Here is a 26,293-nt window from a genome sequence, read left to right as displayed (position 1 = left end):
CTACTCCTGTTCTGTCTTCTACTAGATACAGCTGTTTCACCCTCCTACCCTCTCTACCTGTGGCACTGAGGTGACTACTCCTGATCTGTCTTCTACTAAATACAGCTGTTTCACCCTCCTACCCTCTCTACCTGTAGCACTGAGGTGACTACTCCTGTTCTGTCTTCTACTAAATACAGCTGTTTCACCCTCCTACCCTCTCTACCTGTAGCACTGAGGTGACTACTCCTGTTCTGTCTTCTACGAGATACAGCTCTGTTTCACCCTCCTACCCTCTCTACCTGTAGCACTGAGGTGACTACTCCTGTTCTGTCTTCTACTAGATACAGCTCTGTTTCACCCTCCTACCCTCTCTACCTGTAGCACTGAGGTGACTACTCCTGTTCTGTCTTCTACTAGATACAGCTGTTTCACCCTCCTACCCTCTCTACCTGTAGCACTGAGGTGACTACTCCTGTTCTGTCTTCTACTAGATACAGCTCTGTTTCACCCTCCTACCCTCTCTACCTGTAGCACTGAGGTGACTACTCCTGTTCTGTCTTCTACTAAATACAGCTGTTTCACCCTCCTACCCTCTCTACCTGTAGCACTGAGGTGACTACTCCTGTTCTGTCTTCTACTAAATACAGCTGTTTCACCCTCCTACCCTCTCTACTTGTAGCACTGAGGTGACTACTCCTGTTCTGTCTTCTACTAGATACAGCTCTGTTTCACCCTCCTACCCTCTCTACCTGTAGCACTGAGGTGACTACTCCTGTTCTGTCTTCTACTAGATACAGCTCTGTTTCACCCTCCTACCCTCTCTACCTGTAGCACTGAGGTGACTACTCCTGCTCTGTCTTCTACTAGATACAGCTCTGTTTCACCCTCCTACCCTCTCTACCTGTAGCACTGAGGTGACTACTCCTGTTCTGTCTTCTACTAGATACAGCTCTGTTTCACCCTCCTACCCTCTCTACCTGTAGCACTAAGGTGACTACTCCTGTTCTGTCTTCTACTAAATACAGCTGTTTCACCCTCCTACCCTCTCTACCTGTAGCACTGAGGTGACTACTCCTGTTCTGTCTTCTACTAGATACAGCTGTTTCACCCTCCTACCATCTCTACCTGTAGCACTGAGGTTACTACTCCTGTTCTGTCTTCTACTAGATACAGCTGTTTCACCCTCCTACCCTCTCTACCTGTAGCACTGAGGTGACTACTCCTGTTCTGTCTTCTACTATAAATACAGCTGTTTCACCCTCCTACCCTCTCTACCTGTAGCACTGAGGTGACTACTCCTGTTCTGTCTTCTACTAGATACAGCTCTGTTTCACCCTCCTACCCTCTCTACCTGTAGCACTGAGGTGACTACTCCTGTTCTGTCTTCTACTAGATACAGCTCTGTTTCACCCTCCTACCCTCTCTACCTGTAGCACTGAGGTGACTACTCCTGTTCTGTCTTCTACTAAATACAGCTGTTTCACCCTCCTACCCTCTCTACCTGTAGCACTGAGGTGACTACTCCTGTTCTGTCTTCTACTAGATACAGCTGTTTCACCCTCCTACCCTCTCTACCTGTAGCACTGAGGTGACTACTCCTGTTCTGTCTTCTACTAGATACAGCTGTTTCACCCTCCTACCCTCTCTACCTGTAGCACTGAGGTGACTACTCCTATTCTGTCTTCTACTAGATACAGCTGTTTCACCCTCCTACCCTCTCTACCTGTAGCACTGAGGTGACTACTCCTGTTCTGTCTTCTACTAGATACAGCTGTTTCACCCTCCTACCCTCTCTACCTGTAGCACTGAGGTGACTACTCCTGTTCTGTCTTCTACTAGATACAGCTCTGTTTCACCCTCCTACCCTCTCTACCTGTAGCACTGAGGTGACTATTCCTGTTCTGTCTTCTACTAGATACAGCTGTTTCACCCTCCTACCCTCTCTACCTGTAGCACTGAGGTGACTACTCCTGTTCTGTCTTCTACTAGATACAGCTCTGTTTCACCCTCCTACCCTCTCTACCTGTAGCACTGAGGTGACTACTCCTGTTCTGTCTTCTACTAGATACAGCTCTGTTTCACCCTTCTACCCTCTCTACCTGTAGCACTGAGGTGACTACTCCTGTTCTGTCTTCTACTAGATACAGCTGTTTCACCCTCCTACCCTCTCTACCTGTAGCACTGAGGTCACTACTCCTGTTCTGTCTTCTACTAAATACAGCTGTTTCACCCTCCTACCCCCTCTACCTGTAGCACTGAGGTGACTACTCCTGATCTGTCTTCTACTAGATACAGCTCTGTTTCACCCTCCTACCCTCTCTACCTGTAGCACTGAGGTGACTACTCCTGTTCTGTCTTCTTCGAGATACAGCTGTTTCACCCTCCTACCCTCTCTACCTGTGGCACTGAGGTGACTACTCCTGATCTGTCTTCTACTAAATACAGCTGTTTCACCCTCCTACCCTCTCTACCTGTAGCAATGAGGTGACTACTCCTGTTCTGTCTTCTACTAAATACAGCTGTTTCACCCTCCTACCCTCTCTACCTGTAGCACTGAGGTGACTACTCCTGTTCTGTCTTCTACGAGATACAGCTCTGTTTCACCCTCCTACCCTCTCTACCTGTAGCACTGAGGTGACTACTCCTGTTCTGTCTTCTACTAGATACAGCTCTGTTTCACCCTCCTACCCTCTCTACCTGTAGCACTGAGGTGACTACTCCTGTTCTGTCTTCTACTAGATACAGCTGTTTCACCCTCCTACCCTCTCTACCTGTAGCACTGAGGTGACTACTCCTGTTCTGTCTTCTACTAGATACAGCTCTGTTTCACCCTCCTACCCTCTCTACCTGTAGCACTGAGGTGACTACTCCTGTTCTGTCTTCTACTAAATACAGCTGTTTCACCCTCCTACCCTCTCTACCTGTAGCACTGAGGTGACTACTCCTGTTCTGTCTTCTACTAAATACAGCTGTTTCACCCTCCTACCCTCTCTACCTGTAGCACTGAGGTGACTACTCCTGTTCTGTCTTCTACTAGATACAGCTCTGTTTCACCCTCCTACCCTCTCTACCTGTAGCACTGAGGTGACTACTCCTGTTCTGTCTTCTACTAGATACAGCTCTGTTTCACCCTCCTACCCTCTCTACCTGTAGCACTGAGGTGACTACTCCTGCTCTGTCTTCTACTAGATACAGCTCTGTTTCACCCTCCTACCCTCTCTACCTGTAGCACTGAGGTGACTACTCCTGTTCTGTCTTCTACTAGATACAGCTCTGTTTCACCCTCCTACCCTCTCTACCTGTAGCACTGAGGTGACTACTCCTGATCTGTCTTCTACTAGATACAGCTGTTTCACCCTCCTACCCTCTCTACCTGTAGCACTGAGGTGACTACTCCTGTTCTGTCTTCTACTAGATACAGCTCTGTTTCACCCTCCTACCCTCTCTACCTGTAGCACTGAGGTGACTACTCCTGTTCTGTCTTCTACTAGATACAGCTGTTTCACCCTCCTACCCTCTCTACCTGTAGCACTGAGGTGACTACTCCTGTTCTGTCTTCTACTAAATACAGCTGTTTCACCCTCCTACCCTCTCTACCTGTAGCACTGAGGTGACTACTCCTGTTCTGTCTTCTACTAAATACATCTCTGTTTCACCCTCCTACCCTCTCTACCTGTAGCACTGAGGTGACTACTCCTGTTCTGTCTTCTACTAGATACAGCTCTGTTTCACCCTCCTACCCTCTCTACCTGTAGCACTGAGGTGACTACTCCTGTTCTGTCTTCTACTAGATACAGCTCTGTTTCACCCTCCTACCCTCTCTACCTGTAGCACTGAGGTGACTACTCCTGTTCTGTCTTCTACTAGATACAGCTGTTTCACCCTCCTACCCTCTCTACCTGTAGCACTGAGGTGACTACTCCTGTTCTGTCTTTTACTAGATACAGCTCTGTTTCACCCTCCTACCCTCTCTACCTGTAGCACTGAGGTGACTACTCCTGTTCTGTCTTCTACTAAATACAGCTGTTTCACCCTCCTACCCTCTCTACCTGTAGCACTGAGGTGACTACTCCTGTTCTGTCTTCTACTAAATACATCTCTGTTTCACCCTCCTACCCTCTCTACCTGTAGCACTGAGGTGACTACTCCTGTTCTGTCTTCTACTAGATACAGCTCTGTTTCACCCTCCTACCCTCTCTACCTGTAGCACTGAGGTGACTACTCCTGTTCTGTCTTCTACTAGATACAGCTGTTTCACCCTCCTACCCTCTCTACCTGTAGCACTGAGGTGACTACTCCTGTTCTGTCTTCTACTAGATACAGCTCTGTTTCACCCTCCTACCCTCTCTACCTGTAGCACTGAGGTGACTACTCCTGTTCTGTCTTCTACTAAATACAGCTGTTTCACCCTCCTACCCTCTCTACCTGTAGCACTGAGGTGACTACTCCTATTCTGTCTTCTACTAGATACAGCTGTTTCACCCTCCTACCCTCTCTACCTGTAGCACTGAGGTGACTACTCCTGTTCTGTCTTCTACTAGATACAGCTGTTTCACCCTCCTACCCTCTCTACCTGTAGCACTGAGGTGACTACTCCTGTTATGTCTTCTACTAAATACAGCTGTTTCACCCTCCTACCCTCTCTACCTGTAGCACTGAGGTGACTACTCCTGTTCTGTCTTCTACTAGATACAGCTCTGTTTCACCCTCCTACCCTCTCTACCTGTAGCACTGAGGTGACTACTCCTGTTCTGTCTTCTACTAGATACTGCTCTGTTTCACCCTCCTACCCTCTCTACCTGTAGCACTGAGGTGACTACTCCTGTTCTGTCTTCTACTAGATACAGCTCTGTTTCACCCTCCTACCCTCTCTACCTGTAGCACTGAGGTGACTACTCCTGTTCTGTCTTCTACTAAATACAACTGTTTCACCCTCCTACCCCCTCTACCTGTAGCACTGAGGTTACTACTCCTGATCTGTCTTCTACTAGATACAGCTCTGTTTCACCCTCCTACCCTCTCTACCTGTAGCACTGAGGTGACTACTCCTGTTCTGTCTTCTACTAGATACAGCTGTTTCACCCTCCTACCCTCTCTACCTGTAGCACTGAGGTGACTACTCCTGTTCTGTCTTCTACTAAATACAGCTGTTTCACCCTCCTACCCTCTCTACCTGTAGCACTGAGGTGACTACTCCTGTTCTGTCTTCTACTAAATACAGCTGTTTCAGCCTCCTACCCTCTCTACCTGTAGCACTGAGGTGACTACTCCTGTTCTGTCTTCTACGAGATACAGCTCTGTTTCACCCTCCTACCCTCTCTACCTGTAGCACTGAGGTGACTACTCCTGTTCTGTCTTCTACTAGATACAGCTCTGTTTCACCCTCCTACCCTCTCTACCTGTAGCACTGAGGTGACTACTCCTGTTCTGTCTTCTACTAGATACAGCTGTTTCACCCTCCTACCCTCTCTACCTGTAGCACTGAGGTGACTACTCCTGTTCTGTCTTCTACTAGATACAGCTCTGTTTCACCCTCCTACCCTCTCTACCTGTAGCACTGAGGTGACTACTCCTGTTCTGTCTTCTACTAAATACAGCTGTTTCACCCTCCTACCCTCTCTACCTGTAGCACTGAGGTGACTACTCCTGTTCTGTCTTCTACTAAATACAGCTGTTTCACCCTCCTACCCTCTCTACCTGTAGCACTGAGGTGACTACTCCTGTTCTGTCTTCTACTAGATACAGCTCTGTTTCACCCTCCTACCCTCTCTACCTGTAGCACTGAGGTGACTACTCCTGTTCTGTCTTCTACTAGATACAGCTCTGTTTCACCCTCCTACCCTCTCTACCTGTAGCACTGAGGTGACTACTCCTGCTCTGTCTTCTACTAGATACAGCTCTGTTTCACCCTCCTACCCTCTCTACCTGTAGCACTGAGGTGACTACTCCTGTTCTGTCTTCTACTAGATACAGCTCTGTTTCACCCTCCTACCCTCTCTACCTGTAGCACTGAGGTGACTACTCCTGTTCTGTCTTCTACTAGATACAGCTGTTTCACCCTCCTACCCTCTCTACCTGTAGCACTGAGGTGACTACTTCTGTTCTGTCTTCTACTAGATACAGCTCTGTTTCACCCTCCTACCCTCTCTACCTGTAGCACTGAGGTGACTACTCCTGTTCTGTCTTCTACTAGATACAGCTGTTTCACCCTCCTACCCTCTCTACCTGTAGCACTGAGGTGACTACTCCTGTTCTGTCTTCTACTAGATACAGCTGTTTCACCCTCCTACCCTCTCTACCTGTAGCACTGAGGTGACTACTCCTGTTCTGTCTTCTACTAAATACAGCTCTGTTTCACCCTCCTACCCTCTCTACCTGTAGCACTGAGGTGACTACTCCTGTTCTGTCTTCTACTAGATACAGCTCTGTTTCACCCTCCTACCCTCTCTACCTGTAGCACTGAGGTGACTACTCCTGTTCTGTCTTCTACTAGATACAGCTCTGTTTCACCCTCCTACCCTCTCTACCTGTAGCACTGAGGTGACTACTCCTGTTCTGTCTTCTACTAGATACAGCTGTTTCACCCTCCTACCCTCTCTACCTGTAGCACTGAGGTGACTACTCCTGTTCTGTCTTTTACTAGATACAGCTCTGTTTCACCCTCCTACCCTCTCTACCTGTAGCACTGAGGTGACTACTCCTGTTCTGTCTTCTACTAGATACAGCTGTTTCACCCTCCTACCCTCTCTACCTGTAGCACTGAGGTGACTACTCCTGTTCTGTCTTCTACTAGATACAGCTCTGTTTCACCCTCCTACCCTCTCTACCTGTAGCACTGAGGTGACTACTCCTGTTCTGTCTTCTACTAAATACAGCTGTTTCACCCTCCTACCCTCTCTACCTGTAGCACTGAGGTGACTACTCCTGTTCTGTCTTCTACTAGATACAGCTGTTTCACCCTCCTACCCTCTCTACCTGTAGCACTGAGGTGACTTGTCCTGTTCTGTCTTCTACTAGATACAGCTGTTTCACCCTCCTACCCTCTCTACCTGTAGCACTGAGGTGACTACTCCTGTTCTGTCTTCTACTAAATACAGCTGTTTCACCCTCCTACCCTCTCTACCTGTAGCACTGAGGTGACTACTCCTGTTCTGTCTTCTACTAGATACAGCTCTGTTTCACCCTCCTACCCTCTCTACCTGTAGCACTGAGGTGACTACTCCTGTTCTGTCTTCTACTAGATACTGCTCTGTTTCACCCTCCTACCCTTTCTACCTGTAGCACTGAGGTGACTACTCCTGTTCCGTCTTCTACTAGATACAGCTCTGTTTCACCCTCCTACCCTCTCTACCTGTAGCACTGAGGTGACTACTCCTGTTCTGTCTTCTACTAGATACAGCTCTGTTTCACCCTCCTACCTTCTCTACCTGTAGCACTGAGGTGACTACTCCTGTTCTGTCTTCTACTAGATACAGCTCTGTTTCACCCTCCTACCCTCTCTACCTGTAGCACTGAGGTGACTACTCCTGTTCTGTCTTCTACTAGATACAGCTCTGTTTCACCCTCCTACCCTCTCTACATGTAGCACTGAGGTGACTACTCCTGTTCTGTCTTCTTCTAAATACAGCTGTTTCACCCTCCTACCCTCTCTACCTGTAGCACTGAGGTGACTACTCCTGTTCTGTCTTCTACTAGATACAGCTCTGTTTCACCCTCCTACCCTCTCTACCTGTAGCACTGAGGTGACTACTCCTGTTCTGTCTTCTACTAGATACAGCTCTGTTTCACCCTCCTACCCTCTCTACCTGTAGCACTGAGGTGACTACTCCTGTTCTGTCTTCTACTAGATACAGCTCTGTTTCACCCTCCTACCCTCTCTACCTGTAGCACTGAGGTGACTACTCCTGTTCTGTCTTCTACTAGATACAGCTCTGTTTCACCCTCCTACCCTCTCTACCTGTAGCACTGAGGTGACTACTCCTGTTCTGTCTTCTACTAAATACAGCTGTTTCACCCTCCTACCCTCTCTACCTGTAGCACTGAGGTGACTACTCCTGTTCTGTCTTCTACTAAATACAGCTGTTTCACCCTCCTACCCTCTCTACCTGTAGCACTGAGGTGACTACTCCTGTTCAGAGAGAGAGAGAGAGAGAGAGAGAGAGAGAGAAAGAGATCTGTGTATGTGTTTTAGCCTCCATGTCTGTCTGCAAGTGAAAGTTAGTTGATGAACAGGCCCATCTAGTTGACAGAACCAAAATCCACCAAACACTATGAGATGTATGAAGATGGCTGAATGAGAAGCTCAGTTCTGATGACTAACTGGGAAACATATGATATCTGAGCCAGTGTCGTGGAGGTTAGACGACAACAGGAGGCCTGTACGTATGGTCCAAAACCAATATCATTCAGTAAATATTACAGAAGTTTTGTTTGCTATTAAAACAGAACTTTGATCCTTGTGGAAAATTCCTATCGCTTTTCTGATGTGCTGTGTTTTTGGAATGCCAGTGCAACGTGTGTGTGTGTGTGTGTGTGTGTGTGTGTGTGTGTGTGTGTGTGTGTGTGTGTGTGTGTGTGTGTGTGTGTGTGTGTATTAAGCTAGCAGTATTGTTAACGGGAGTTGAAGGCTCAAACTCATTGGCTGTTAAGTGTGTAGTGTGTGTGTGTACAGGCTATCAGAGTGGCTTTAACAAGCTTGGGAAACAAACTCTTCTACTCTGTGCCTCTATGTCTATATCTTAACTGATTGCGCAACACACGTGTTTGTCTGTCCTTTCTTTCTTTCTAGCTAGTAGAGTGTGAATGACCACACACACACACACACACACACACACACACACACACATACACACACACACACACACACACACACACACACACACACACACACACACACACACACACACACACACACACACACACACACACACACACACACACACACACACACACACACACACACACACACACACACACACACACACACACACACACAGACACACACACACACACACACACACACACACACACACACACACACACACACACACACACACACACACACAGAGAGAGAGAGAGAGAGACAAGCCTATAGAGAGAACAGAAATACCACCAGACACTCAGTAGGCTAAACCTGACTGAAATAATCAGCCTGAGAGGTACTTCCAGGGACAGACTCTCTGTGTGTGTGTGTGTGTGTGTGTGTGTGTGTGTGTGTGTGTGTGTGTGTGTGTGTGTGTGTGTGTGTGTGTGTGTGTGTGTGTGTGTGTGTGTTTGACTTAAGTGATTTGCGTGGTGTATAATCAGGAATTCCTGGAAAAACTCAAAGTGAGACAATGGATATCTGTGTGAAAAATTGCCTTTTCACATACCGTACCTCACCATAAAAATAGCTGCGCTGAAGTTTTTCATTTTTTAAATATAGAGTAAAAGTGCAGGCTTGTTGTTAAACCATTATTCTTAAGGGTAGATGAACTTGTTTGTCCTCCCTAAATCCTAATCTGTTCTGTAGTGGATTGAGGTTGACCCCAGCCCAAGCACTATGTTCTGCATAACTGCTTCAAAACTATCTGAAATTTTTCAATTTCTCCAGTTTCTCCAGTTTCAAATACAATATATCTAAAAATACATGTATTTTCACTTGAAACTGTTATGAATTAAAATAATTAAATGTTTGTGAAAAAGTTCCATTCATGTGTATGATGTCATATGAAATGTGTAGAATTCAAGGTTGTTGAATTATGTTTTACATTCTGTAAGATTTGGCTATACTTGTTAGCAACAGCCCACGTTCTTCATCCACAGAACAAATTCAACATCTAAATTGACTATTTTCAAAGATATGTGTTGATTAAAAGACAGCATTCTGGACATGTTTTGCCTAGATCAATGTCTGCATCCCAACCCTGTTGTGGAAACATTAAGTCTATTCCCTGTGGTAAACCCTAATTGTTATACAAGTGACATGTTGTAGCTATTTTTAGGATGGATAACATCTATTTGACGAGCAGCGGTTGAAACTAAATGTCTAAGAATACATTTCCTAGAACACAAAAGGACTTGTGGGCATAAGACCAAGACAGCAGGTTGATTAATAGGTGAAGGTCTTTAAGGTCAATAGGGTCACTGAGTGAAACTACTCCGCTCTCAGCCCCACAGGTACAAACACAATCCCAGGATGCTGAGAGAGCGAGAGAGAGAGAGATCTGGGAATATAGAAAGACAAGAATAGAAAGGCTTAGCCACAGAGAGAGAGAGGGAGAGAGAGAGAGAGAGAGAGAGAGATCTCTCTCTCTGGGAATATAGAAAGACAGGAATAGAAAGGCTTAGCCCTATCAGCCACACCGAGAGAGAGAGAGAGAGAGAGAGATACCCTACACAGCCCCAGGACAGCAACACAATTAGACCCAACCAAATCATGAGAAAACAAAAAGATAATTACTTGACACATTGGAAAGAATGAACAAAAAAACAGAGCAAACTAGAATGCTATTTGGCCCTAAACAGAAAGTACACATTGGCAGAATACCTGACCACTGTGACTGACCCAAACTTAAGGAAAGCTTTGACTATGTACAGACTCAGTGAGCATAGCCTTGCTATTGAGAAAGGCCGCCGTAGGCAGACCTGGCTCTCAATAGAAGACAGGCTATGTGCACACTGCCCACAAAATGAGGTGGAAACTGAGCTGCACTTCCTAACCTCCTGCCCAATGTATGACCATATTAGAGACACATATTTCCCTCTGATTACACAGATCCACAAAGAATTCGAAAACAAACCCAATTTTGATCAACTCCCATACCTACTGGGTGAAATACCAGTGTGCCATCACTGCAGCAAGATTTGTGACCTGTTGCCACAAGAAAAGGTCAACCAGTGAAGAACAAACACCATTGAAAATACAACCCATATTTATGCTTATTTATTTTCCCTTTTGTACTTTAACCATTTGTACATCGTTAAAACACTTTATATATATATACATACTATTACATTTATAATGTCTTTATTCTTTTGGAACTTTTGTGAGTGTAATGTGAGTGTAATGCTCCGTTGTCCTGAGTCTGCACAACTCTGCCAGGACCTAGGAGTCTGCACAACTCTGCCAGGACCTAGGATCAAGGGAGACACTAAAGGGTTTTAGTACTATATCTCTTGACACAATGATGAAAATAATCATGGCCTCTAAACCTTCAAGCTGCATACTGGACCCTATTCCAACTAAACTACTGAAAGAGCTGCTTTCTGTCCTTGGCCCTCCTATGTTGAACATAATAACGGCTCTCTTTCCACCAGATGTGTACCAAACTCACTAAATGTGGCAGTAATAAAGCCTCTCTTGAAAAAGCCAAATCTTGACCCAGAAATTATAAAAAACTATCGGCCTATATCGAATCTTCCAGTCCTCTCAAAAAATGTAGAAAAAGCTGTTGCGCAGCAACTCACTGCCTTCCTGAAGACAAACAATGTATACGAAACGCTTTAGTCTGGTTTTAGACCCCATCATAGCACTGAGACTGCACTTGTGAAGGTGGTAAATGACCTTTTAATGACGTCAGACCGAGGCTCTGCATCTGTCCTCGTGCTCCTAGATCTTTGTGCTGCTTTTGATACCATCGATCACCACATTCTTTTGGAGAGATTGGAAACCCAAATTGGTCTACATGGACAAGTTCTGGCCTGGTTTAGATCTTATCTGTCAGAAAGATATGTTTGTCTCTGTGAATGGCTTGTCCTCTGACAAATCAACTGTCAATTTCGGTGTTCCTCAAGATTCCGTTTTAGGACCACTATTGTTTTCACTATATATTTTACCTCTTAGGGATGTCATTCGAAAACATAATGTTAAATTTCACTGCTATGCGGATGACACACAGCTGTACATTTCAATGAAACATGGTGAAGCCCCAAAATTGCCCTCGCTAGAAGCCTGTGTCTCAGACATAAGGAAGTGGATGGCTGCAAACGTTCTACTTTTAAACTCGGACAAAACAGAGATGCTTGTTCTAGGTCCCAAGAAACAAAGAGATCTTCTGTTGAATCTGACAATTAATCTGGATGGTCGTCTCAAATAAAACTGTGAAGGACCTCGGCGTTACTCTGGACCCTGATCTCTCTTTTGAAGAACATATCAAGACTGTTTCAAGGACAGATTTTTTCCATCTACGTAACATTGCAAAAATCTGAAACTTTCTGTCCAAAAATGACGCAGAAAAATTAATCCATGCCTTTGTTACTTCTAGGTTGGACTACTGCAATGCTCTACTTTCCGGCTACCCGGATAAAGCACTAAATAAACTTCAGTTACTGCTAAATACGGCTGCTAGAATCCTGACTAGAACCAAAAAATGTGATCATATTACTCCAGTGCTAGCCTCCCTACACTGGCTTCCTGTTAAGGCAAGGGCTGATTTCAAGATTTTACTGCTAACCTACAAAGCATTACATGGGCTTGCTCCTACCTATCATTCCAATTTGGTCCTGCCGTACATACCTACACGTACGCTACGGTCACAAGACGCGGGCCTCCTTAATGTCCCTAGAATTTCTAAGCAAACAGCTGGAGGCAGGGCTTTCTCCTATAGAGCTCCATTTTTATGGAATAGTCTGCCTACCCATGTGAGAGACGCAGACTCAGTCTCAACCTTTAAGTCTTTACTGAAGACACATCTCTTCAGTAGGTCCTATGATTAAGTGTAGTCTGGCCCAGGGGTGTGAAGGTGAACGGAAAGGCTGGAGCAATGAACCGCCCTTGCTGTCTCTGCCTGGCCGGTTCCCCTCTCTCCACTGGGATTCTCTGCCTCTACCCCTATTACAGGGGCTGAGTCACTGGCTTACTGGTGTTCTTCCATGCCGTCCCTGGGAGGGGTGCGTCACTTGAGTGGGTTGAGTCACTGACGTGGTCTTCCTGTCTGGGTTGGCGCCCCCCCTTGGGCTGTGCCGTGGCGGAGATCTTTGTGGGCTATACTCAGCCTTGTCTCGGGATGGTTAGTTGGTGGTTGGAGATATCCCTCCAGTGGTGTGGGGGCTGTGCTTTGGCAAAGTGGGTGGGGTTATATCCTACCTGTTTGGCCCTGTCCGGGGGTTTCATCGGATGGGGCCACAGTGTCTCCTGACCCCTCCTGTCTCAGCCTCCAGTATTTATGCTGCAGTAGTTTATGTGTCGGGGGCTAGTGTCAGTCTGTCACATCTGGAGTATTTCTCTTGTCTTTTTCGGTGTCCTGTGTGAATTTAAATATGCTCTCTCTAATTCTCTCTTTCTCTCTTTCTTTCTTTCTTTCTTTCTTTCTCTCTCTCGGAGGACCTGAGACCTAGGACCATGCCTCAGGACTACCTGGCTTGATGACTCCTTGCTGTCCCCAGTCCACCTGGCCGTGCTGCTGCTCCAGTTCCAACTGTTCTGCCTGCGGCTATGGAACCCTGACCTGTTCACCGGACATGCTACCTGTCCCAGACCTGCTGTCCCAGACCTGCTGGAACCCTGACCTGTTCACTGGACGTGCTACCTGTCCCAGACCTGCTGTTTTCAACTCTCTAGAGACAGCAGGAGCGATAGAGATACTCTCAAAGATCGGCTATGAAAAAGCCAACTGACACTTACTCTTGTGTTACTGACTTGTTGCACCCTCGTCAACTACTATGATTATTATTATTTGACCATACTGGTCATTTATGAACATTTGAACATCTTGGCCATGTGCTGTTATAATCTCCACCCGGCACAGCCAGAAGAGGACTGGCCACCCCTCATAGCCTGGTTCCACTCTAGGTTTCTTCCTAGGTTTTGGCCTTTCTAGGGAGTTTTTCCTAGCCACCGTGCTTCTACACCTGCATTGCTTGCTGTTTGGGGTTTTAGGCTGGGTTTCTGTACAGCACTTTGAGATATCAGCTGATGTAAGAAGGGCTATATAAATACATTTGATTTGATTTAATGTTTACTGTTCATTTTTATTGTTTATTTCACTTTCGTATATTATCTACTTCACTTGCTTTGGCAATGTTAACATATGTTTCCCATGCATATATTTCCCATGCCAATAAAGCCCTTTGAATTGAATTGAGAGAGAGTCACAGAGTCAGTGAAAGACAGAGAAAGGACAGTAAACTCTGACAGTAGACCTTGTTATGTCTCATTTCTTTGAGAGAGAGAGAGAGAGAGAGAGAGCAGGGGAGAGAGAGAGACAGAGAGAGAGAGAGAGCAGGGGGAGAGAGAGAGACAGGGGGAGAGAGAGAGAGAGAGACAGGAGAGAGAGAGACAGGAGAGAGAGAGAGAAAGGGAGAGAGAGAGAGCAGGAGAGAGAGAGTGAGAGCAGGAGAGAGAGAGACATCCACAGGTCACAGAGAGTGGTGTGTTTATGTTGAAGATATGTTCAAGTTTTAACAACGGCTAAAAATAAATCAAGCTCATGAAAGAATACATGTGTTATGTTGACTGTAAATAAACAGCATTGTCCTGTTGTCCCTCCAGTTAATATGTAGGCTGAACATCCTCTCTAGAGTCAGAGGTTATCTCTGTCATCAGGGTTGTGTCAGTCCAGAGGGTGACCTTTAACCCCCTAGACAGAATGTTGACTATGTCCGTGTACAGTTACTGTATGATACCATATTACTATACCATGTGCAGTCTGTTTATTGTGCTTTGTCTTTAGCTGGCCAGATCCCATTGTTTAATTTCATAACTTCTAAACTACAGCAATAGCAAACAGAATTATATGTGTGTAACTCATTTCTTTAATATTTCAGCAGTTTTAAAACATTAAACGTGTTTTTTTGGTGTGTATATTAGAGCCAGATAGTAGTTGATTGCGTGACGCTGGCCTCAGTGACACCAAAGGATATTAGATAGGACATGTCTCACCCAGAGAGACACAAACCCAAAACAGAGCTTTGTTGACAGTTTGACAGAGAGCTACGGTTGTCATTCCTGATACAGCAGATCATTTCATGGATGAAAACATTGTCCCTTATTTCTATGGCTAAGCAAACTGAAAACATATCTCAAACCCTAACCTCTAATTCCTATTTTACTTTGGCACAACCATTGTGTTACAACTGAGAGTTTTTCTGCACAAAAAAATAACACAAGCATTGTGTAGATATTTGTGCAGACATTCTCTCCATTGTATCACAGAAGCATCAGAACCATTTAACAACCTAAGTTTGAAAGAAACATGAAGCCTGGTTTTACAGAACACGAGGCAGGAGACAGGACTGTGTCCCAGTGTAATGAACAGCAGGCAGGAGACAGGACTGTGTCCCAGTGTAATGAACAGCAGGCAGGAGACAGGAGACAGGACTGTGTCCCAGTGTAATGAACAGCAGACAGGAGACAGGACTGTGTCCCAGTGTAATGAACAGCAGGCAGGAGACAGGACAGTGTCCCAGTGTAATGAACAGCAGACAGGAGACAGGACAGTGTCCCAGTGTAATGAACAGCAGACAGGAGACAGGAGACAGGACTGTGTCCCAGTGTAATGAACAGCAGACAGGAGACAGGACAGTGTCCCAGTGTAATGAACAGCAGACAGGAGACAGGACTGTGTCCCAGTGTAATGAACAGCAGACAGGAGACAGGACTGTGTCCCAGTGTAATGAACAGCAGGCAGGAGACAGGACTGTGTCCCAGTGTAATGAACAGCAGACAGGAGACAGGACTGTGTCCCAGTGTAATGAACAGCAGACAGGAGACAGGAGACAGGACTGTGTCCCAGTGTAATGAACAGCAGGCAGGAGACAGGACTGTGTCCCAGTGTAATGAACAGCAGGCAGGAGACAGGACTGTGTCCCAGTGTAATGAACAGCAGACAGGAGACAGGACAGTGTCCCAGTGTAATGAACAGCAGGCAGGAGACAGGAGACAGGACTGTGTCCCAGTGTAATGAACAGCAGACAGGAGACAGGACTGTGTCCCAGTGTAATGAACAGCAGGCAGGAGACAGGAGACAGGACTGTGTCCCAGTGTAATGAACAGCAGACAGGAGACAGGACAGTGTCCCAGTGTAATGAACAGCAGACAGGAGACAGGAGACAGGACTGTGTCCCAGTGTAATGAACAGCAGGCAGGAGACAGGACTGTGTCCCAGTGTAATGAACAGCAGGCAGGAGACAGGACTGTGTCCCAGTGTAATGAACAGCAGACAGGAGACAGGACAGTGTCCCAGTGTAATGAACAGCAGACAGGAGACAGGAGACAGGACTGTGTCCCAGTGTAATGAACAGCAGACAGGAGACAGGACTGTGTCCCAGTGTAATGAACAGCAGGCAGGAGACAGGACTGTGTCCCAGTGTAATGAACAGCAGGCAGGAGACAGGACTGTGTCCCAGTGTAATGAACAGCAGACAGGAGACAGGACTGTGTCCCAGTGTAATGAACAGCAGGCAGGAGACAGGAGACAGGACTGTGTCCCAGTGTAATGAACAGCAGGCAGGAGAAAGGAGACAGGACTGTGTCCCAGTGTAATGAACAGCAGGCAGGAGAAAGGAGACAGGACTGTGTCACAGTGTAATGAACAGCAGGCAGGAGACAGGACAGTGTCCCAGTGTAATGAACAGCAGACAGGAGACAGGACTGTGTCCCAGTGTAATGAACAGCAGACAGGAGACAGGAGACAGGACTGTGTCCCAGTGTAATGAACAGCAGGTAGGAGACAGGACTGTGTCCCAGTGTAATGAACAGCAGGCAGGAGACAGGACTGTGTCCCAGTGTAATGAACAGCAGGCAGGAGACAGGACTGTGTCCTAGTGTAATGAACAGCAGACAGGAGACAGGAGACAGGACTGTGTCCCAGTGTAATGAACAGCAGACAGGAGACATGACTGTGTCCCAGTGTAATGAACAGCAGGCAGGAGACAGGACTGTGTCCCAGTGTAATGAACAGCAGACAGGAGACAGGACTGTGTCCCAGTGTAATGAACAGCAGGCAGGAGACAGGACTGTGTCCCAGTGTAATGAACAGCAGGCAGGAGACAGGAGACAGGAGACAGGACTGTGTCCCAGTGTAATGAACAGCAGGCAGGAGACAGGAGACAGGACAGTGTCCCAGTGTAATGAACAGCAGACAGGAGACAGGACTGTGTCCCAGTGTAATGAACAGCAGACAGGAGACAGGAGACAGGACTGTGTCCCAGTGTAATGAACAGCAGGCAGGAGACAGGACTGTGTCCCAGTGTAATGAACAGCAGGCAGGAGACAGGACTGTGTCCCAGTGTAATGAACAGCAGACAGGAAACAGGACAGTGTCCCAGTGTAATGAACAGCAGACAGGAAACAGGACAGTGTCCCAGTGTAATGAACAGCAGGCAGGAGACAGGAGACAGGACTGTGTCCCAGTGTAATGAACAGCAGACAGGAGACAGGACTGTGTCCCAGTGTAATGAACAGCAGGCAGGAGACAGGACTGTGTCCCAGTGTAATGAACAGCAGACAGGAGACAGGAGACAGGACAGTGTCCCAGTGTAATGAACAGCAGGCAGGAGACAGGAGACAGGACTGTGTCCCAGTGTAATGAACAGCAGAAAGGAGACAGGACTGTGTCCCAGTGTAATGAACAGCAGACAGGAGACAGGACTGTGTCCCAGTGTAATGAACAGCAGGCAGGAGACAGGACTGTGTCCCAGTGTAATGAACAGCAGACAGGAGACAGGAGACAGGACAGTGTCCCAGTGTAATGAACAGCAGGCAGGAGACAGGAGACAGGACTGTGTCCCAGTGTAATGAACAGCAGACAGGAGACAGGACTGTGTCCCAGTGTAATGAACAGCAGGCAGGAGACAGGAGACAGGACTGTGTCCCAGTGTAATGAACAGCAGACAGGAGACAGGACAGTGTCCCAGTGTAATGAACAGCAGACAGGAGACAGGAGACAGGACTGTGTCCCAGTGTAATGAACAGCAGGCAGGAGACAGGACTGTGTCCCAGTGTAATGAACAGCAGGCAGGAGACAGGACTGTGTCCCAGTGTAATGAACAGCAGACAGGAGACAGGACAGTGTCCCAGTGTAATGAACAGCAGACAGGAGACAGGAGACAGGACTGTGTCCCAGTGTAATGAACAGCAGACAGGAGACAGGACTGTGTCCCAGTGTAATGAACAGCAGGCAGGAGACAGGACTGTGTCCCAGTGTAATGAACAGCAGGCAGGAGACAGGACTGTGTCCCAGTGTAATGAACAGCAGACAGGAGACAGGACTGTGTCCCAGTGTAATGAACAGCAGGCAGGAGACAGGAGACAGGACTGTGTCCCAGTGTAATGAACAGCAGGCAGGAGAAAGGAGACAGGACTGTGTCCCAGTGTAATGAACAGCAGGTAGAAGACAGGACTGTGTCACAGTGTAATGAACAGCAGGCAGGAGACAGGACAGTGTCCCAGTGTAATGAACAGCAGACAGGAGACAGGACTGTGTCCCAGTGTAATGAACAGCAGGCAGGAGACAGGACTGTGTCCCAGTGTAATGAACAGCAGGCAGGAGACAGGAGACAGGAGACAGGACTGTGTCCCAGTGTAATGAACAGCAGGCAGGAGACAGGAGACAGGACTGTGTCCCAGTGTAATGAACAGCAGGTAGGAGACAGGACTGTGTCACAGTGTAATGAACAGCAGGCAGGAGACAGGAGACAGGACAGTGTCCCAGTGTAATGAACAGCAGACAGGAGACAGGACTGTGTCCCAGTGTAATGAACAGCAGACAGGAGACAGGAGACAGGACTGTGTCCCAGTGTAATGAACAGCAGGCAGGAGACAGGACTGTGTCCCAGTGTAATGAACAGCAGACAGGAGACAGGACTGTGTCCCAGTGTAATGAACAGCAGGCAGGAGACAGGACTGTGTCCCAGTGTAATGAACAGCAGACAGGAGACAGGAGACAGGACAGTGTCCCAGTGTAATGAACAGCAGGCAGGAGACAGGAGACAGGACTGTGTCCCAGTGTAATGAACAGCAGACAGGAGACAGGACTGTGTCCCAGTGTAATGAACAGCAGGCAGGAGACAGGAGACAGGACTGTGTCCCAGTGTAATGAACAGCAGACAGGAGACAGGACAGTGTCCCAGTGTAATGAACAGCAGGCAGGAGACAGGACTGTGTCCCAGTGTAATGAACAGCAGACAGGAGACAGGACAGTGTCCCAGTGTAATGAACAGCAGACAGGAGACAGGAGACAGGACTGTGTCCCAGTGTAATGAACAGCAGACAGGAGACAGGACTGTGTCCCAGTGTAATGAACAGCAGGCAGGAGACAGGACTGTGTCCCAGTGTAATGAACAGCAGGCAGGAGACAGGACTGTGTCCCAGTGTAATGAACAGCAGACAGGAGACAGGACTGTGTCCCAGTGTAATGAACAGCAGGCAGGAGACAGGAGACAGGACTGTGTCCCAGTGTAATGAACAGCAGGCAGGAGAAAGGAGACAGGACTGTGTCCCAGTGTAATGAACAGCAGGTAGGAGACAGGACTGTGTCACAGTGTAATGAACAGCAGGCAGGAGACAGGACAGTGTCCCAGTGTAATGAACAGCAGACAGGAGACAGGACTGTGTCCCAGTGTAATGAACAGCAGGCAGGAGACAGGACTGTGTCCCAGTGTAATGAACAGCAGGCAGGAGACAGGAGACAGGAGACAGGACTGTGTCCCAGTGTAATGAACAGCAGGCAGGAGACAGGAGACAGGACTGTGTCCCAGTGTAATGAACAGCAGGTAGGAGACAGGACTGTGTCACAGTGTAATGAACAGCAGGCAGGAGACAGGAGACAGGACAGTGTCCCAGTGTAATGAACAGCAGACAGGAGACAGGACTGTGTCCCAGTGTAATGAACAGCAGACAGGAGACAGGAGACAGGACTGTGTCCCAGTGTAATGAACAGCAGGCAGGAGACAGGACTGTGTCCCAGTGTAATGAACAGCAGGCAGGAGACAGGACTGTGTCCCAGTGTAATGAACAGCAGACAGGAGACAGGACAGTGTCCCAGTGTAATGAACAGCAGACAGGAAACAGGACAGTGTCCCAGTGTAATGAACAGCAGGCAGGAGACAGGAGACAGGACTGTGTCCCAGTGTAATGAACAGCAGACAGGAGACAGGACTGTGTCCCAGTGTAATGAACAACAGGCAGGAGACAGGAGACAGGACAGTGTCCCAGTGTAATGAACAGCAGGCAGGAGACAGGACTGTGTCCCAGTGTAATGAACAGCAGACAGGAGACAGGAGACAGGACAGTGTCCCAGTGTAATGAACAGCAGACAGGAGACAGGAGACAGGACTGTGTCCCAGTGTAATGAACAGCAGACAGGAGACAGGACTGTGTCCCAGTGTAATGAACAGCAGACAGGAGACAGGACAGTGTCCCAGTGTAATGAACAGCAGGCAGGAGACAGGAGACAGGACTGTGTCCCAGTGTAATGAACAGCAGACAGGAGACAGGACTGTGTCCCAGTGTAATGAACAGCAGACAGGAGACAGGACTGTGTCCCAGTGTAATGAACAGCAGACAGGAGACAGGAGACAGGACAGTGTCCCAGTGTAATGAACAGCAGACAGGAGACAGGAGACAGGACTGTGTCCTAGTGTAATGAACAGCAGACAGGAGACAGGACAGTGTCCCAGTGTAATGAACAGCAGACAGGAGACAGGAGACAGGACTGTGTCCCAGTGTAATGAACAGCAGAAAGGAGACAGGAGACAGGACAGTGTCCCAGTGTAATGAACAGCAGACAGGAGACAGGAGACAGGACTGTGTCCCAGTGTAATGAACAGCAGACAGGAGACAGGAGACAGGACTGTGTCCCAGTGTAATGAACAGCAGACAGGAGACAGGAGACAGGACAGTGTCCCAGTGTAATGAACAGCAGACAGGAGACAGGACTGTGTCCCAGTGTAATGAACAGCAGACAGGAGACAGGACAGTGTCCCAGTGTAATGAACAGCAGACAGGAGACAGGACTGTGTCCCAGTGTAATGAACAGCAGACAGGAGACAGGAGACAGGACTGTGTCCCAGTGTAATGAACAGCAGGCAGGAGACAGGAGACAGGACTGTGTCCCAGTGTAATGAACAGCAGACACGAGGCAGGAGACAGGACTGTGTCCCAGTGTAATGAACAGCAGACAGGAGACAGGACTGTGTCTCAGTGTAATGAACAGCAGGCATGAGACAGGACAGTGTCCCAGTGTAATGAACAGCAGGCAGGAGACAGGAGACAGGACTGTGTCCCAGTGTAATGAACAGCAGACAGGAGACAGGACTGTGTCCCAGTGTAATGAACAGCAGGCAGGAGACAGGACTGTGTCCCAGTGTAATGAACAGCAGACAGGAAACAGGACAGTGTCCCAGTGTAATGAACAGCAGACAGGAAACAGGACAGTGTCCCAGTGTAATGAACAGCAGGTAGGAGACAGGAGACAGGACTGTGTCCCAGTGTAATGAACAGCAGGCAGGAGACAGGACTGTGTCCCAGTGTAATGAACAGCAGGCAGGAGACAGGACAGTGTCCCAGTGTAATGAACAGCAGGCAGGAGACAGGACTGTGTCCCAGTGTAATGAACAGCAGACAGGAGACAGGAGACAGGACTGTGTCCCAGTGTAATGAACAGCAGGCAGGAGACAGCACTGTGTCCCAGTGTAATGAACAGCAGACAGGAGACAGGAGACAGGACTGTGTCCCAGTGTAATGAACAGCAGACAGGAGACAGGACAGTGTCCCAGTGTAATGAACAGCAGACAGGAAACAGGACTGTGTCCTAGTGTAATGAACAGGAGACAGGACAGTGTCCCAGTGTAATGAACAGCAGACAGGAGACAGGAGACAGGAGACAGGACTGTGTCCCAGTGTAATGAACAGCAAACAGGAGACAGGACAGTGTCCCAGTGTAATGAACAGCAGACAGGAGACAGGACTGTGTCCCAGTGTAATGAACAGCAGACAGGAGACAGGACTGTGTCCCAGTGTAATGAACAGCAGGCAGGAGACAGGAGACAGGACAGTGTCCCAGTGTAATGAACAGCAGACAGGAGACAGGACTGTGTCCCAGTGTAATGAACAGCAGACAGGAGACAGGAGACAGGACTGTGTCCCAGTGTAATGAACAGCAGACAGGAGACAGGAGACAGGACTGTGTCCCAGTGTAATGAACAGCAGACACGAGGCAGGAGACAGGACTGTGTCCCAGTGTAATGAACAGCAGACAGGAGACAGGAGACAGGACTGTGTCCCAGTGTAATGAACAGCAGACACGAGGCAGGAGACAGGACTGTGTCCCAGTGTAATGAACAGCAGGCAGGAGACAGGACTGTGTCCCAGTGTAATGAACAGCAGACAGGAGACAGGACTGTGTCCCAGTGTAATGAACAGCAGACAGGAGACAGGACTGTGTCCCAGTGTAATGAACAGCAGACAGGAGACAGGAGACCGGACAGTGTCCCAGTGTAATGAACAGCAGGCAGGAGACAGGAGACAGGACTGTGTCCCAGTGTAATGAACAGCAGACAGGAAACAGGACAGTGTCCCAGTGTAATGAACAGCAGGTAGGAGACAGGACTGTGTCCCAGTGTAATGAACAGCAGGCAGGAGACAGGAGACAGGACTGTGTCCCAGTGTAATGAACAGCAGACAGGAAACAGGACAGTGTCCCAGTGTAATGAACAGCAGGTAGGAGACAGGACTGTGTCCCAGTGTAATGAACAGCAGGCAGGAGACAGGAGACAGGACTGTGTCCCAGTGTATTGAGTTTTATCATACACTCTTAAAACGAAGGACTGTCTTCCTCTCTCCCTCCATCTCTCTCTCTCTCTCTCTCTCCCAATTGAGGATATCCACATACATTTCTCTCCTCCTATTATCCCCATAATTATCATAAGAATTCCTCGACATGCAGCGTTGATGAGGAATGCAGGCACAAAGCCACCAACACACACTGAGAGCGTTGATGAGGAATGCTGCAGCATGGGGATAGATGAGTAGCAGTCCCAAGGCCAGGCAGTGAGAGACAGCCTGTCGGCATCATGGCGTTACATGTCTGATGAAGTAATTCACACTCTTCCTCCCTCAGGCCCTGTGACCTCATCATTGATTACACACAGAGAGAGGACTGTATGACCACTTCACTGTACAATCTGATAAAGGCTGATCCCGCGTACTGCCAGAACGAGTGAGTGAGTGTGTGTGCATATGTTTATATTCACAGTGAGAACTAAACAACATACAGAGGCACAAATATTCAAAGGGGAATTGGTCTTTAGTGGCTTTGAGTGTCTATCAATTCAAATGAAGGGTCCAACTGGTGGTTCCTAACCAGTTCCTCTTAGGTCTCTGTGTTGTTGGAAAACATAGTGGTGTGTATCTGGTGATTCATACTGACACTGAAAACACCATGTGTCGTAATAATAATGCAAAACCACTTGGGAACCATTATGTATACACTAGATGGCTAATTGGGGATGCTGTGTTGAAGCCACGATGCCTCCATCTTGGCACTCCCTCACCAGTGTAAAAAATATTTTGGGTTATAATTTTTTGAGATTACTAATGATACTGTCCCCACTACAGCAACAACAACAAAATATTAAATACATGTAATTTTGCCCTTGAAACATTTATTTGAAATGCTGTAGAATTCCAGTCATTTCTATGGAGGACTACTCCTACTGGGGAGTGCCAATATGGCCGAACAGTGGCTTCAAAGCCTCTCAATGGCCAATACATAGCATCAGCAATCCAGGGTTTATATATATCATTGATACACAGCCACACCCAACTGACAGCATTCATTACCTGCTTGGTATTCCAGGTCTCTTCGCATTGTCAAATCAAACATACATTACTACTATGATATTTATAAAGCAGTCATTGACTTGTAATGGACAGCCTGTAGGCCTAAATGAGAACGCTCTTCTCATGCGACTCTGTAAAATACTGTCTTAACAGTACAGGCACTTTAATTGACAGTGGGGAGATTCATATTAGAAATTCAGTAGGCAAACCTATATTACGTTGATTCTCTCACAGGTACCCTGAATGCATCCACAAACAGTAAAACAGATACATAAAGACACACACACAGTGCTGGTTGTTCTGCTGACTGTGAGAGACTCAGTGTTTTCCTGTTGCTGTAATTAGGCCCCTCTCTCAAGACCCATAAATCCTGGGCAGACACACACGTGAAAGGAAATGAAACGAATATGAGATGTGGCTCTGGTTCTGATTCTACTGTCAAACAAACTACTTGAGCAACTCAGCTCAGCTTGGATGGGAAGAATATGTTTAACTTTGGGATATAATGTTAATCATGACTCTCAATGTTTAAATATCTGCTACAATGGCCAAGTTATATGAAGAATCTGATTACTGTTGTCGTGACTGACATGTTCTTAAAACTTCCAAAAATAAATATATTTAACCCCTCGACACACTGATATACATGAGCGAATACATAACTGTTGACGTACTTCAACAAATATACAACAGTTGATCACTTTGGCTATGCACTTTGACCATGCGTAATTACGCACAGGTGAGTTCACACCGTGTACAAGGCAGTGCCAAACGTCCTAATCTCCAAACCCACGACAGGAAGAGAAGCCACTGGATAGAAATGCATTAGAACAGAACACTTTCCGACCAAAAAATATTTGGCACAGAACCTATAGGCACATTTAACCCGACTTACCCTGTTGTTTTTATCCGTCTCCCTCACCTCCTCTACCCTCACACCTTGTCGGATCATGATCCGGACTATCGTGGCGTTGTTGGTGCAGCACGCCTGGAAGAACGTCAGCGGCTCGGGACTCTGTGGAGAGGGGGTCCGCTCGTTGTCCGCGAACACATCGTCCGGTGGGTAAAACGAGTCGTCCGAAGCGATACTTTTACTGTCCGGTAATAACGAGAAATCGTCGTATTCCTCGTTCTCATCCCCCTCTGACTCGCAGGACCCGAGGTATGAGTCATCGTCTGATAAGGACGGCGATTCCTCAATAATGGTCGGATGGACCTGGGCGATGCCGCTGGTGCCTTTGGGGTTCTGCTGCTGCTGTTTGACTCGGGCCGTAGTAGAGGAGCCACCTCCGTCTCTCTCATCTGTGATCAGCACCATCTAACCCCCTAGGTGGCTGTCCTCCTCAGGGGGGAAGCACGTGTGGATGTCGGGCGAAGAGCACTTGGACGTTTTTTCCAACATCAACGCGGAGTATGAGTTGAACTTTGCCAAGAGCCTGGACATGGAATGACAGTGAAGGTTTGGCAACTCGTTTTGATGTGATCTAACAGGCAAACTGCTGATCCTACTCCGTTGAGAAATATTCCCCCGATAATAGTCCAACTCCAGCATCCCATGTTCCGTGAGAAATTAACAGGAAATCATATCGCTTCGCTGTCCCTGGAATACCAACCTAAACTACACCGGGTTGTAGCATTCACCCGAAGTCAGAAGTTGATTGTTTTTGTTCATTTTATAAAACGCAGAAAGTTTTTTACATCACGTCAGTGAGAAAATGAAATGCTCGTAATTTAAATTCAATTCAACAGTCAAAATCCCCCTTTGCCGACAAGAAGTAAACCGAGAGTTACGCCAACTCTTGTTATGTCATCATCAGTACGAAAAAAAAATGTGTTCCTCATTAGGACAGAAAACAATAGACACGCAGTACCAGAAGTAAAAGAGCCACACTCATCCAGCTAACGGTTAGAGTAGAAAAACAGGCGCTCGATAAACTGTAGTCCCATAATCCGATTAGTTTCGTAGCCCACTGCCCCCTCCTCTCCATCGCTCTCCCCTCCCCTCCCTCGTTTCGTTTTCGTTTTCGCAGATTAATTCCGCTCTGTCTGAAATGTTGACATCAGGAATACTTTGAGATTATCATTTTAGCTAAATGGGGGCAACCCCATTGCAACCCTTTCATGAGACATTGGTCATTGTTAGAATGATTCATACTGCAAAAGAAAAGCGTCTGTGTCATTCTGTGCCACAGTCATTCTGTGGTTTCAAATGTACAGAAAAAAAACACATTTTCTGTTTCTTGGATGATGTGAGATCTGGCAGGAAAATCCCCCTACATTACCTTAGTTCTCACTGTGAATGACTCAGTCACTCAGTAAAACAGTCACAACAGTTACAACAGATATCCATCCTTGATTCAACCATACAGCCACTTTTCACATTTTCACTCTTGCAGAACAAGCCAAGTTAAAGTAGGCCTAAACTGACTATTGATTCACTGACCCGTCCATGTTTAATATGGTCCCATCATCTCATGATGCCAATCCAAGACAGTGGTATTGTGCTTGTTAAATGGCCTGTGGATCTGTGCATCTGCTTGCTAGAGGGAC

General features: G+C 47.3%; 1 protein-coding gene across 1 annotated transcript in view; it reads right to left on the bottom strand.

Annotated features, from left to right (window-relative positions):
- Window positions 1–25,846, bottom strand: part of ankrd33ba (ankyrin repeat domain 33ba) — a 41,268-nt gene extending 15,422 nt beyond the window's left edge. The window contains exon 1 of the mRNA XM_029697099.1: window positions 24,639–25,846. Within this exon, the coding sequence (XP_029552959.1) occupies window positions 24,639–25,061 (423 nt within the window). The 5' untranslated portion in view covers window positions 25,062–25,846. The remainder of the gene's footprint in view (window positions 1–24,638) is intronic.
- Between the last annotated feature and the right edge of the window lie 447 nt (window positions 25,847–26,293).

The sequence above is a fragment of the Salmo trutta genome, chromosome 2, assembly GCF_901001165.1.
Source record: "Salmo trutta chromosome 2, fSalTru1.1, whole genome shotgun sequence".
In the NCBI taxonomy this organism is placed as follows: Eukaryota; Metazoa; Chordata; class Actinopteri; order Salmoniformes; family Salmonidae; genus Salmo; species Salmo trutta.
Note: the sequence above shows the minus strand (reverse complement) of the source record. Positions and strands in the feature narration are given on the sequence as shown.